We start from the raw sequence: 14,908 nt of genomic DNA, 5'->3' as shown, positions 1-14,908 counted from the left end.
TATAGTTCAAGCCTACTGCCAAGGAGATGTGTTCTGCCTGCCTGACACCTGTTTATCCAATGGAAAAGTTAGTGGCAGGGAAGCTTACCCTGCATAAAACATGCTTCTGCTGTAAGCACTGCCAAAAGAAGCTGAGGTGAGAGATACAGATGGATCAAAAATCAAATAAAAGACATTTTAAAAATCATACAATCACAGATCCAATCATCACCTAAATTGTGTTCCATATGATACAATCATAAAACTCTATGGTCAAATCAATTAACACAATTACTAAAAGTGTGTTAATGTGTAATTAATTATGGAAAACAAATGAACAAATAACCAGACAAAGAAGCATACACTTTTGATTTCCAAGCCAAATCAACAATGCTATGTGTGTGTATCAGACAATCCATAGTGGAATGCCTCTTTTTCTTTCATTGCAGTATTCAGAATTACACAGCACTCTATGGCGAGTTCTATTGCACATCCCACTATCAGCAGCTGTTCAAGCGGAAAGGGAACTATGATGAGGGCTTTGGCCACAAGCAACACAAGGACCGCTGGCTCCTGAAGACAGAACCCGCCACACCTGAGATCAACGCGGGCCGGGGAAGCCTGTCTAAAAACAAGGCGGTTCCCAACAACACCTCCGTGCCGCCACCCGCTGGTAGTATTGGTTCAACACCAAGAGGCAGGGACGCCAGTAGGCAGGAAATGTTGTCTGACACCAAGGTGACTCCCAACAGTAAGGTGACGTCTACAATTAGCTCTGTGGCACACCCTAGTGGTAGCCTGGGTTCACCGCAGAGGGGCCAGGAAACGCAGAGCCAGGGCAGTGATGACAGCAAGAGCAAGCTGCAAGTAAGTTGGCCCCCTGAGAAAAAGGGTCCAAGAAGCATCTCAACTGGGCGAGAAAACTCACCAAGCATACAGCACAAGGCTGTTGACAAACAAGATCGCAGCACTTTGTTTCAGCATAAAAATGAGCAAGTGCCACAATTCCCAAATAAGTTGCATCACTCTGAGGTTGCCAAAAAGGACCCATTTTCACCTGTTAGAAAGAATGACGCATCCCCTCTTCCTCCTGTGAGAACTGGAGTAACGGCAAGGAGAGCACAGTTTGATACTGAAGCTGCGACACACTCACCAAAAATTAAATCTCCATGGAAACACACAAACAGTAGTCACACAAGCTCCCCTTCTCCAACAGCCAGAGGCCCGCTTAATTATTCAGCTCCCTTCAAGTCAAAGACACAAAATATTGTGTCCCATGAAAAAATACAAGGTCCTCCAGAGCGAGTGAAGAAAACCGTCAGATTTGCATCCGCCGTAGAAACGTCAGGAATTGAATACAGTGAAGATCAGGTGTCCGATACAGAAAGCGAACAGAATGATGTGTTCTCTGACAAAGATCCCCTTGACGGCCCCATCATGGCTGTTAGTACAGATTTGCACGCTGAACAGCCAGACGATCTAGAGGAAGACCAGACTGCCAACCCCTACGGCACCTTACGTAGTAATAACATACAAGTGTTTGATGAAGGAAACCAGCAGGTGTTGAGGTCAGCCAGTCATGATGCTTTTAGTAACCCTGATGATGACGGGGGCAGTGAGGAGTCTGAGTTAGTTACAGACAGGAGGGGGAAGATGGATGAGGAAATAGTCATGCCCAGTGTCAACGAGTCAGACTATTTGACTACTCACAGTGAAGTAGAGATGCATTCAAGCGATCCAAAAGAGGACACTAGTACATTAGTGTCTTCTGAGAAAAGGGAAACAGACTCGCCAATCAAAGAAATACAAAGTGGTGAACTGCCACCTGTTACTGTGAAGGAACAAGGAAGTAAGGACGGCGTGGCAGCAGTAGGATCTGGGGTTTCTAATGGCCAGTCGGTGGCTGTCGAGCAACCCAATACAGCTAAAGAGAAACAGGAAAAGACCAGTGCTCCCAAAGGATCGTGGTCCAAGGGCAAGAGTCCCCTCTCAAAACTTTTTTCCCCAGGCGCAAAAGATAAGGTAACAAAGAATGAGCGTGCAGACAACAAAAAGTCTGACAGTAAGCCCAAAAACATCCTTGGCAAATTGTTCCAGACCTCGTCAGACACTAAAAAAGAGCAAGACCCCAAACTTGCTGTTGTTGCTACAGAGAAAAACAAAGCCAATGAAAATGGCCCAGCACAAGAGAAGGAAAATGAATCAAACACCCCACCAGCTCTGCTTACCACTGAGGACCACAGTGTTGTAGAACTGTCCTCAGCAACCCAGAACAGTCCAAAGAAAGAAAATGACCCACTTTTAAATGATTTCATGCACCAGCCAGACAGGGCAGATCATACTGATGTTGTCTCCTCAGATCTAGATAGACCTTTGCCTAAGGAGGAGATGCCTAATAACATGGCGGCCTTGGCAGATGTCTCAACTTTAGGGATGACAACAGCTGACACAAAGATGGAGGAACCATCAGCAGTGGTTGATGATTTGTTCGGGCAAGAGCAAATGGGGCAATTTGGTCCAGGAGATAACGTGAGCTCTGACCTATTCGCGACACCGACTTCAAAGGAAGAGGATGTGTCAGGTGACATTCTGGGAGGGCTGTCCTCTGAGTCCTTTGGGGCGCCCTCAGGTGACCCCTTTGGTATCTCCAGCACTTCTACACCGGGGGATCAACTGGACATATTCAGCATGACTGACACACCGGTCACCTCAGACCAAAGCACACCTCAGCCACCTCAGATGTTCGATTTCATGATGGATTCCAAAGAACCTACCTCTCAACAGGATGCCTTTGACATATTCAGCTCTGATACCATTCCAATGCAGTCTGGTCCTGCGGTTAAAGAGCTAAAAGAGGGGGATGGATCAAACCTTTTTCTCAGCCCTCTCTCTGATGACCCGTTTGGAGCCGCACCCCTTGCCCTAGACACTGATTCTGCTCTGGGCGAGGTCCAGTCCATGGGTGATCCTCTCTCTGATGACCCGTTTGGAGCCGCACCCCTTGCTGCTGACACTGGCTCTGCTCTGGGTGATGTCCAGTCCATGGGTGATCCCTTCAATAGCTTTATGGGCCTAGATAAGGGAACTACACAGCCTCCTATAATGCAAGATGGCCTACTCACTGGTGACATGTTCTCCTCCAGCGCCCCCAGTGTTCCCCAGGTTTCAGGTGATTTAGTGGGTGGGTTGTTGGATCCCATCAATGCGAGCTCAACTGCGGAAACTACAGAAGGTGGAACTGCCGCTAACTGGATGGATGACTTTCTGAGTTGATGTCAACAAGGTTGACATATTAATTTACTTTAGTCATGGCATACTTATTTCTGTACCAAGGGGTTTTTGTATGTATTTTGGGGAGAGCCTGCTAAATGCAATCCACTTTCTCAATATCACATCATTATATCACATAATTTTGTCACTAAGATCATATTTCCTGACGCTGTTGAAATGAATGTTTTTGCAGAGTACACAATTTTGACATGGTTTTCAACAAACTGTCTATTTTTTTCAATTTACATTTAACCATATCGTGACCAATCAAGACAGGCAACAATCTTACTTTTAACACAATGTGATGTACAGAAATATTCAGTAAAACGCTTACAGCAATAAATATCAATGTGTTGTGAATAACAAATAATTCTCTATATATATTCTATAATTCAAAGCTGATAACACATGTATCTTCTGGACTAAAAATAAAAAGGGAATGTGGCATACACATCTTCAATAAACAAAATTCTGACAAAGATGGAACATTGTTTTATCATACTTTACAAAGACACTTATCAAAGCCAATTAATTATTTAGTTTCCCTTTATGACCATTTTGTCTATTGTAGTATTGTGGCAAACCACACATCTTTCACGAATCTGCATATGTGTGCTACTATTCTGTAATATACCTGAATATCAGGTTCATCAATAGTACAGATACGTGTATATGGACTAGAGCTGTACATTTGGAGCTATAATTATTTTACCTGAATCTACACAGATTGAGGTGATAGTAATACTTTACATGAAGTCCATATTAAAAGCATGATAGTCAAATAAATCAGGTTATCAGGTTAGATCAGATTATTATGGATAACCACAAAATAACCAGCCGTACCCTTTGGTATTTTCATTAAAAAGAAATATTAAGTGCCAGCTTGCATGCTCTGCTCACCAGTCTCCACAAAGGGGATAGCTGGTCTTGCCAGTTAATTCAAAGTACATAGGACTATAAATCATTTACCAACTACATTTGGCCAGAAATTAACCCCAGTAGTACTAGTTTCACATTGTGCTCCTGGTATTTTTGTAAACATCAACTGATCTAGTGGATGAATTTCACATACCGTAGCTATGCTCAAGACACTAAAGAGGGGTGTGTTTCCACAGCTGTGTGGACAATAATATGGGCTTTATAATCCAGAGAAACCATATTACCAGGGTTAAGCGGTCAAATTAGGGTGACCAGATTTTTGTAGTCTTTCCCCCCCAGGAAAATTTTTATTTTTTAGATGCAATTTCCTGCATTTTAATCAATTTTAGAGGGAGGAATGACCAATCGCAACTGACTCCTTCAGACTTTCTATACAAGCGCTGGCTGCCATTAATTGTGGCAGATAAACATGTAAACATTTTCCATATATTTACCCTGATAGACATGGCGCAATGTAGTGGGTGGCCAAAACCGGGACATATTTGTGTCCCGAGAGGGTTTGCTCGGGACCTGGGACACACAACTTCAAACCGGGACTGTCCCGGTCAAACCGGGATGTCTGGTCACCCTAGGTCAAATACATTTAAAAAAAAAACAGAGACCTTCTTTACTTTTTTAGCTTGTCAAACCTGGAACACAATTCCCAGTAAAATTAGAGAACTGCCAACAGTAAACTCTTTTAGTAAACAGTTAAAATTATGGCATTGGATTATCAATGCTGTCAACATAATCTTACATAGTTAGTACTGGCAGCTGTTTAACTTATTTGGGTATTGTATTTTATAATTGTATTTTATATTATATATTTTGAAATGTGTGTGTATCTTTGACTCTCTTTTTTTACAACTGTGTGCAATAACTGTATTTTTAGTTTTGTTTTAACTTTGTCTTTTTAAGGAACATCAAACCTGTCAAGGGACAAAAGATGGAAATTAGTCTCTTGGCTACAATCTTTTATATTTAGCATTTTTGTTTAAATGCTGGCAATATATGCTGTCCCTTTCTTAAATAAATTAACTTGTAAACTTCATATGGGCACAAGTTCCAATGCCCCTCAGCACGTGTGAGGTAAAAATGCAGTATGTTGTGTGCTCTGTGTGCTGTGGACTGCTATGTCCCAATACAATGGCAGTTTCCCAGTTTGTCTTCCATAGTGTATATTGCAATAAGTAGTCTATGGTGTTATCATCTACTACAATACCTGTAAATGCAGCACGTAAAAAGGAGTTTTACTACTTTTCTATCCCCTTTAATCTGTGAACGTTTCAAATCATCATGAATAGTTAAAGTATTTTAAAGTTAAAGTATTCATGGTTTAGTGCAATATAGTACATATTTTATACACAATACATGTTTCAAAACGAAAACAAATAATGTTAGCAGACAAGTGACCAGAATTCTGTACAGAAAAATAAAACAATAGTGAATGCAAGTACTAAGGAAATGTCAGAATAGGAATTACTGATTGCATCTTACAAGACATAAAAGCACAGCTTTAGGTTATGTAAACAAAATAGTTTGTGAATACAGTACAACATACCTAACATTTACAACAAATCAAGTGATCTCAATTGGACATACAAAGAACATAATTATTATACTTTGTCTTAAGCACAAAGAATTACAGTGGAGTAGACTTCAAGATTTTGGAATCCTCCAACATTGGAGTTTCAATCGTCTTCATGACCTTTGGTTTCCTGAAAAGACATAAACTGAGTTAGGGAGTTGCATGTATTATGTGTCTCCTTGTTAAACTACATCCAAATCCATGTTGCCATTCGCCTGCTCCCTCATACTCCTGGCCTAGCTCCTGCTTCCTTGTTACCATTTAACCCTCCCTTGTGATCTCCCCTGGCCTGGAACGGGCCTACCGGGCCCAGGCCCATGGGCCCAAAGGTCAAGGGGCCCCTGAAGCCTTAGCCACTATATTTACATTTCTCATATTGTGTTACAATTACTCTTTTAACAACTGAATGTTCACAATTACTCGGGAACCCCCCACCCCCACCCCAACCCCCAAACCCCCAACAACATAAACACATCTGGCCTGAAACCCTGAAGGATTTCCTACACTAGCAACAGCCATGTAGGAGGGGCTTTCTTCTTGTCTGGCCCAGGGGCCCATGGAGTCATAATCCGTTGCTGCCCCTGCCCTGCCCTGCCCTGCCCTGCCCTGCCCTGCCCTGCCCTGCCCTGCCCTCACCTCTTCCCCTCGGCCTCCTCAGTGGAGTCTGGCAGCTCGGTGCGCCTGGTCTCAGGCAGCAGGAAGGCCAGGGCCCCTCCAGTCAGGGCCAGGCTGCTGAACACCAGCGTGGGGAGGGTCCAGTGGAACACCTCCAGCATGTTCACCACCGGAGACAACATCCCCGCCACACGGGTGGCCGTGGCACCCAGGCCTGTGGCCGTTTGTCTGCAAAGATGATAATTAACAAAATTAGGTACTGTAGCAGAGATTCTGTGTATTGAGCTGTATATAGAGCTGATATCCTGACAGACCTGATAGATGTTGGGAATAGCTCCTGGACGTAGACATTGCAAACAGTCCCGGCCCAATTCATGAAAAACCTCCCGACTGTAGCAAGGGCAGTAAGAGCAATGGCTCCATCTGAAAAAGAGATTCATTTTAAAAATATACATTCTGGTTTTAAACTTTTTTCACGGCCTGCCCCCAAGCTACATACATTACCTCGTCTTTTTATTTCAGTGTAGTAGATCTCAAGGCCTCTTGCATCTAACCAAGGAACTACCATGCACTATGCTACCTAGTAAATAGGGTGGGTGGGCTCCCACCTTACTCCTGGGGCGGACAGGCATCTGGCTGGGCCCAGAAGGACCTTTCATTCATTCATACATCCCTGTGTAGACCCACCCCCCCCCACCCCCCTCGAGCATAGACACCAGGGGCAGTGGTGGCCCAAGTGGTAGAGGAGCAGTTCGGCCAATCAGAAGGTTGACCCCATCGATATGTCCTAGTCTAGAGCAGTGGTTCCCAACCTATGGGTCGCGACCCTACCTATGGGTCGCCAAAGATCCTCGGGGGGTCGCGAAGCCCTCTTGATTTTGAGGGGATTAATTTCAATACCATGATATACCCCATGTTTAATAAATGGCAAAGCATTTAATTAATATATGCATAGAAGCAACAAAATGTAAGTGCTACATTTAGCCTTTATTCTGTTTTTGAAACAAAGACATTTTAGGAATATAATGATTAAGTTGTGTTGACAACAGTCAAATGGCAAGGAGATTAAAAAACACACACAGTGAAATTGGGGGGGTCACCAAAGCTAACAATGGTAAAAATATGGGTCCCCAAGAAAATAGGTTGGGAACCACTGGTCTAGAGCAAGGTGCTTAACCCCAAGATGCTGGTGGTGGCAGGGTGGTACCCTGTCCCTGCGTGGCAGCCACTGCCTCCGGTGTGTGAATTCGAGTCTGAATGGGTGAATGAGAGCGTTAACCCTTTGAGGAGTACCATCACAAATACGTGATAAGAATTTTGCCCAAATTTTGAGTTCTCATTATGATGTCATAATGTCTTTGCGAGATTTTTAACACAGACGTCTATAGGAGCTGTAGAGTGTTCCAGTAAAATTCTAGAAGAACCTCTAGAAATTCCTTACTCCTCAAAGGGTTTTAACCAACCTTCTGGAATGGCGAGGGTGAGCAGGCAGATGAAGCCTCCCAGCAGCAGGGTGGATATGAGGGAAGCCTTCCGACCCGCCGCTTCCAACAGGAAGATACAGAGGATGTGTGCCGGCACCTCCGTTATCCCGAATATGAACTGGGTGAAGAATATGTTCAGGCCGTACTTCCCCACGTTCAGTGACAGGCAGTAGTACGCCAAGTTCAGTGCACACCTGTGTGGTGGTGGTGGTGGAAAGAGATCTGAGATTTAGCTTGGCCTGACTGTCATTAAGAATTACAAGCAGCAAAATGTAGGCCTATTTCACCCTGCCATAGCCTTGTTAATGTCACAATGACTGAACAGACACGCAGATTTATACTCGCATGTTTTTTTTTTCCGTCTCATGATCATGACTCACTGTCCTGAACAAATGCTGCCGTAATTAAGGCTCAAACATTGGCTTTTATGGTGGAAGGGACTTACCAACCAACCACGATACTAAAGAAGTACTTCCTCAGCACGGCCGAGGCCAGAAGGGCCCGTATACCTCCCCGCTCCACCTTCTTCTCCTCCGTAAGCTGCGGAAAACAGAAACAGACCTTTAGCAACTGGTCACATTATGATGGTCAGATGACACGGCAGTTGTTTTATCTGGGTGTGCCGATGGCAGAGTGCAAAGCAGCACTACTAGTGGAAACATCTTTATATCCTGGCTGCAACTGACCAGGAACTTGTCACCTACACTATGTCCTCCTCAGGAATGATGTGTAGGGAGCGCTGTGGCGCAGCGCGCTAAGCCCCCCACATTTGGGCTTGCATGCCCACGGGGACCCCGGTTCGAGTCCGGACGGGGTCATTTCCCGATCCCACCCAGTCTCTCTGTCCCACTCGCTTCCTGTCACCATCTCAGATTGTCCTATGAAATAAAGGCATAAAAGCCCCTAAAAATATATTTTTAAAAAAGGAATGATGTGTAGAACTGGGACCAGTGTTAGAAGCCTTTTACACGTATATGGATATAGTTTTGAAACACATTGGATTTGTAAACAGGGCTTTATTAAACGCCTTTCAAAACACTGGTCTTAAAAATATCCCATTTAGGGGCTGAAATGCACCTGCCACAGCAAGGCCACAGTGGAGGTTTTATTTCTACCCATGTTTATACAGAAAGAAACCTATAATGACATCCACAGACATGTAACTAGCAACTTAAAAGCCTGTACATAGACACATTTAAAAGATTGGACAATTTGGCCTATATGTTCAGTGTGTTAAAAGCTCACTTATCTATTTATTCATTGGCATGACTACTGGTGATAGTAAGTGGATGAATGTCTACTGCAGTGTCTGCCTATCAGCAATACAAAGCACATTTAAGGCTCAGGTTAAGATCTGGTTAGATTTGTCTGCTGTTTACCTTGGGTGTCTTGTCCTACTTGTCAGCACACCCTCTGTAGCAGTATGCATTGTCCAGCAGTGACTTATTATCAGCAACATAGGAACCTAACTGTAGGCTCTGCTTCTAGATTTGTTTGTCTCTGCATTAACAGCTCTAATGTTTTAAGTTGGTTGTCTTGATCTACTTGTCAGTATAGATGGATTTTTTTGTTTATAAACAGGGTGTTGTGAGGAGGGGCAAGACACTGGCAGTCAACCATGTGAGCTAATTTTTTGACCGACAGCAGTTTCCAACAATCAGAGGTTGAGTTGTGTGCAGCTAGTTTCGCGTAGTCAGGAGAAAACAAAAATGTAGAACCCATGTTTACCTTCTGTAGTAGTTTGTCAGGAACTGTGCGTTTGTTGATGGCAGCTGCCTTAAGAATCAGCTGCTGAGCTTGATCAGTTTTCCCTCTGTCTAGCAACCACCTGGCCGATTCAGGTATGAACCTGCCCATAGAAGAAACGTGCAGAGTGTCTATAAAGACTACAGTTCAACGCAAAAAGGATAAGAAATGTGGGGAAATGCTTAAACGTATACACACCAGATATAAATAGCCACAATTACCATGGGGGATCCCATAATATACTGGCAAATTCTCCAGTCCCGAACAAAATATACAATACATGCTTGGATGCATTGACCAACACCTCCCAGTATTTGTGTTAGACAGGAGGCATAGGCACGTTTTGTCTTTCCAATCCATTCAGTGGCTGTGAAGGAATAATCAATGTGGTTACTAGTTTTCCCCTCATATTAGTTGAAGATATGCCTGACAAAGGTGCACATCTTAGGCTTGACAAAGGCTTATCTAAACCTTAAGGTGCACGTGTAGGATGGTGGCCAGAGAATGTATTGCAACTATGCGGCTCATTGAAACGGTGCTGCCTTTTGACAAATACATCTTTTCATGAATATTTACTAAATAATAAACAAACTACCAGTGTAGAAATTCAATATGACAGACCATGGAGAAGATTCCCCTTCTCATATATGAAAAAAATGCAATTGTCCAAATCGAATACTTTAAAATTTGATGGGGTTGGTGAGTATTTGTGGAAAAGGTAACATTTGTGAATGGGCAGCATGGTTCTAGAAATAAACTACTAAAAATATTACACAGTATACCTCTAAACATTACAGAAAAGAGATTGTCATGCAGTCAGGTGGACATACAAACTTGCAGACATTAATGATTCATGACAGGGCATAGGGCAAGTGATGAACTGATGTTGCTGTGCAGTGTTTTATGTAACTGTACTGTCTAACGACAACAATAACTCTTACATCACTGAGCTTTGTCACACTTTCACATGCTTTGCTGTTGAGCAAACTAACAATGACAAGATCTTTTCAGTGATAAAACATTTTGGTATAGAATGCTATGATCAAAGTCCTTGTGTCCCTGGGTTTTCTGATGACTTTGATGACAAAATACTTTACCCAAGACAATGCAGTTTACTCGGAATCCTCCATAGGAAACTCCCACAACGAACTGAGATACCATGTAAAAGTAGAAATTGGGAGACAGGCCTGTCACCATAGTGAAAATGGCCATGACAACAACGGGTATCTGTGTAGCTTTCTGTCTTCCAATCCTGAAACAAATGAGATCAAATTAGGCTCAAAGAGTCATTACTACACTTAAAAGTGTTTGTCAATGTGTTTTTGTATTAATCTATTACAACATAATGAATACAAAATGTATTCTTTACCTCTAACATTAACAATATACATAAAGCAGGCATAACATAAGCAGCAGTATATCTTTAGAGTGATATGTGGGGAGCACATAGCTTTTGTCGAACTAAAGTTTTAAATTACAATAGTTACGTTGAAACTTACGGTTCAGCGAAGGGTCCAAACAAGAGGGACCCAACCAGAATACCAGCCATGAACACTGTCTGTGCCACACCAACTAAATTTGCCTTATCACAGACTAGATCAAACTGAAACAAAAGAGTATTTAAAATACTGTATATCCTAGCATTGATATACACCATTGACATAAATGTACACACATACTACATTAAAAACACACATCACATAGGCTATATACTGTAAGTTAGACTTGAGCACCTATTGATCCTTGTTAAGCATCTGAAGTCAGGTCACATGGCAGGTGTGAAACACTAGTGTGGTCAGATAAGACTCGTTTGAAGTAAGGCGCACACAGATCTGACACTTACATCTGAGACTATGGAAGACGTGTAGACAGAGTAGTCATGCGTGTAACCATTGACACACGCCGTAGTGTCGGTCAGGCCATGCTCTAAGATGGCAGAGAGATTCCAGTCCACTGGCGCGAACATTTCGCAGGTGCTGAGGGAGCCATCCGGGAGCCTGGGCAGTGTCAGGTTGAGCTGCTCCTCCAGGGTCAGATTGGGGCCCACGTCTAAGATCCAGTCAGTGTTGCAGCGCTGGAGGTCAGGGCCTTGGTTAAAGAGGAGGCTGGTGAGGTGGAATGGAAGCAAGGTGTTGGGGAAGCAGAGGCCAAACAGCATGAGCTTCTGGAAGAGGCCGAAGTCCCCGATGGCCTCCAGTATCTCCCCAAAGTCTGCCATCGTGAGGGCTCTGACACACACACAGCGATCTCACAGCATGCTTGGCCAGAGAACCACCTTTAAACAACGGGAATTAATGGTTAACTTGACAGTCGTTGAAATGGCAACCAATCAACCCGTCCATGGCACTGGTTTGTAGGGTTATCTCTCTAGACAAACAACATACAAAGGTCCCATCATCACTAATAATGCTATCATTGTCTGTCAGCACAAAAAATGCAATTATAAATCATAGTGACTGGGTGATTCTTCTATTAGGGTACATTTTGACCTGGACATTTTCAGGGAAATTTAGTAATAAGTTTATAACTATTGGTAAACGTTGTATTGACATTCTGTCTAGATACCTGCTAAGATTTTGGTAGAGGCAAAACGGCTATAATCACATATAAACTGTTTTATTTTTTTGTAGAAAGCATCATAATAGAACCATGATTATTTTTTCCCATAGTTCCCTTTCACAAGTACTAAATATGCAGCCGCTGAAAAAAAAAATGAGAGACCACGTTCAAATAAGCCGTTTTCTGGTTCACTAGGCATGTGTCGAACATTGTCGTTTCATTCTACAAACCACTGACAAGATTTTCTCTGCATTTTAAGGTCTGAAAACATTGCATTTTTGTTATTTTGACCATTTGTGACTTTCTGTAAATAAATGTTCTAAATGACAATATTTTAATTTGAAATTCAAAGAAAACAAGATGATATTCACTATAATACAACTTTAATAATATACAGTGCCCTCCATAATTATTGGCACCCCTGGTTGAGATGTGTTTTTTAGCTTCCAATTATTTTATTTTTTTTCTAAATAATATGGGACCTTAATGGAAAAAAAGAGAAAAATCCAACCTTCAATACAAGTGCATTTATTCAGTGGGGAAAAAATCCCACATAAAGAAATAATTATTTGACATCAAATAATGTGTGTCACAATTATTAGCACCCCTGGTGTTAATATTTTGTACAACCCCCTTTTGCCAACAAAACAGCACCTAATCTTCTCCTATAATGTTTCACAAGATGGGAAAAGACAGAAAGAGGGATCTTCAGCCATTCCTCTTTGCAGAATCTCTCTAAATCATCCAGAGACCTGGGTCCTCTCCTCTGTACTCTCCTCTTCAGCTCACCCCACAGGTTCTCAATGGGGTTGAGGTCAGGGGACCGAGATGGCCATGGGAGGAGCTTGATTTTGTGTCTGGTGAACCATTTCTGTGTAGATTTGGCCATATGTTTAGGGTCATTGTCTTGCTGAAAGACCCAGTGACGACCCAGCTTCAGCTTTCGGGCAGAGGGCAACAGATTTTGATTTAAAATGTCCTGGTATTTCAAAGCATTCATGATGCTATGCACCCTAACAAGGTTCCCAGGGCCTTTGGAAGCGAAACAGCCCCACAGCATCACTGACCCACCCCCATACTTCACAGTGGGTATGAGGTGCTTTTCAGCATGCGCATCTTTCGTGGTACGCCAGACCCACTTAGAGTGTTTGTTGCCAAAAAGCTCAATCTTGGTCTCATCTGACCAAAGCACACGGTCCCAGTTGAAGCCCCAATACCGCTTGGTGAACTCCAGACGCTTGCGTTTATGATTGTGAGTGAGGAAAGGTTTTTTCCGTGCATGCCTCCCAAACAGCTTGTTGGCGTGTAGACAGCGCCTGATGGTTGATTTGGAGACTTTGTGACCCCAGGATGCTACCATTTGTTGTAATTTTGTAACAGTGAGCTTTAGAGATCTTTTGATTTCTCTTACCATCCTCCTCACTGTGCGTGGTGGCAAAATAAACTTGCGTCCTCGTCCAGGCTTGTTTACCACTGTTCCAGTTGTTTTGAACTTCTTAATTATTCCTCTCACAGTGGATATGGGCAGCTGCAGTTGAGTGGCAATATTCTTGTAGCCTCTGCCTGACCTGTGAAGGTCGACGCACATCTGCCTCACTTGTATGCTGTGTTCCTTTGTCTTTCCCATGTTTAAGAGTCGATAAGAGAAATGGCCTCGGTGTCACGTCATATTTATACCCCAGGGAAACAGGAAGTGATGAATTACTAATTAAATGTTCCTACATACTCTGGTAAACTTTGTAAACTACTGTAGAAATGATAGAAATGCTTCAATTATATTTATTTCCTGGGAATTGTTAAGGGTGCCAATAATTGTGGAACAGGTGATTTAATGAAAAATAATTATTTTTTAGTCAGGGATTTTTTTATTTTCTTACAATTCATTTGAGTTGAAGGCTACATTTTCCTACAATTTTCAGTGTGACAGTATTCTTCTGCAATAAACACTGAATTTATTTTAAGGCTTTTAACACATCTCAACCAGGGGTGCCAATAATTATGGAGGGCACTGTACATATACGGTAGTTAATTTTCAAATTATTTGCCACGGACATAAAAATGTACCATAATTGGAGAATCACACAATTATAGTAGGTCAATTGTATTGTTTGGAATTGAATCGGTTTGTCAGGCTTCTAGGACAATTAGTAGGACCAAACAGAAAATTGTCAAGCATGCACATTTGGATGCAAGAACCATTGTTCACTCTCATGTACCCATCCATCACAGCCTTTCACACAAAGCAAGTGACATGGTTAGACTTGTATGTTCTGTATAAATTGCACAAGTTAAGATAACTGCACTGTGCCATATAAGAAACGCAATGCCTGTACAAATTCAACTCCAGAGTTACTAACGAACACAAAAGTATAATATTACTTTTGCTTGCAATTATTTTCTGTTCAAACGGGTACAAAGCCTCCCTCAGCTTCAGATGCATTTTAATCAAACATTGATCCACATTTCTCTATGAATCTTATTCTTTATAGTGGTCACAAAGAGGGAAACACACTCAATAGGCAACAGGCACAAACTGCGTCACGCATCTCTTCCTAGAAGAATTATATTACCTTCTGCCATGAAGTTAGCCAGGCTGTAAAAGGCTCATAAACAAAGCAGCTTTTTGTGAAAAATTACCCAGCACGAGACACCCAAGACGACAGGAAACTAAGTCTCCGGCGCACAGTCTTTGGCAAGACACAAGATACCAGATACAGCATGGTCTAAATTAAGAACTGCTGTCTACAGT

General features: G+C 42.5%; 2 protein-coding genes across 2 annotated transcripts; one reads left to right on the top strand and one right to left on the bottom strand.

The window, feature by feature from the left end:
• Nucleotides 1-43: 43 nt before the first annotated feature.
• LOC134465447 (uncharacterized) lies at nucleotides 44-4,850 on the top strand. Its single transcript, XM_063219107.1, has one exon. It carries the CDS (start codon nucleotides 370-372, stop codon nucleotides 3,250-3,252), a length of 2,883 nt encoding a protein of 960 aa, XP_063075177.1. The 5' UTR covers nucleotides 44-369; the 3' UTR covers nucleotides 3,253-4,850.
• Nucleotides 4,851-5,262: 412 nt separating this feature from the next.
• On the bottom strand, nucleotides 5,263-14,892 carry slc22a13a (solute carrier family 22 member 13a). The gene is made up of 11 exons (XM_063219100.1): nucleotides 14,730-14,892; nucleotides 11,444-11,875; nucleotides 11,100-11,203; nucleotides 10,698-10,852; nucleotides 9,799-9,967; nucleotides 9,583-9,703; nucleotides 8,300-8,394; nucleotides 7,834-8,048; nucleotides 6,685-6,793; nucleotides 6,392-6,598; nucleotides 5,263-5,885 (listed from the first exon to the last, which is right to left on the bottom strand). The coding sequence occupies exons 2-11, from the start codon at nucleotides 11,816-11,818 to the stop codon at nucleotides 5,810-5,812; spliced, it is 1,626 nt and encodes a 541-aa protein (XP_063075170.1). The 5' UTR covers nucleotides 11,819-11,875; nucleotides 14,730-14,892; the 3' UTR covers nucleotides 5,263-5,809.
• Nucleotides 14,893-14,908: the final 16 nt, after the last annotated feature.

This window comes from Engraulis encrasicolus, chromosome 16 (assembly GCF_034702125.1).
Source record: "Engraulis encrasicolus isolate BLACKSEA-1 chromosome 16, IST_EnEncr_1.0, whole genome shotgun sequence".
In the NCBI taxonomy this organism is placed as follows: Eukaryota; Metazoa; Chordata; class Actinopteri; order Clupeiformes; family Engraulidae; genus Engraulis; species Engraulis encrasicolus.
Note: the sequence above shows the minus strand (reverse complement) of the source record. Positions and strands in the feature narration are given on the sequence as shown.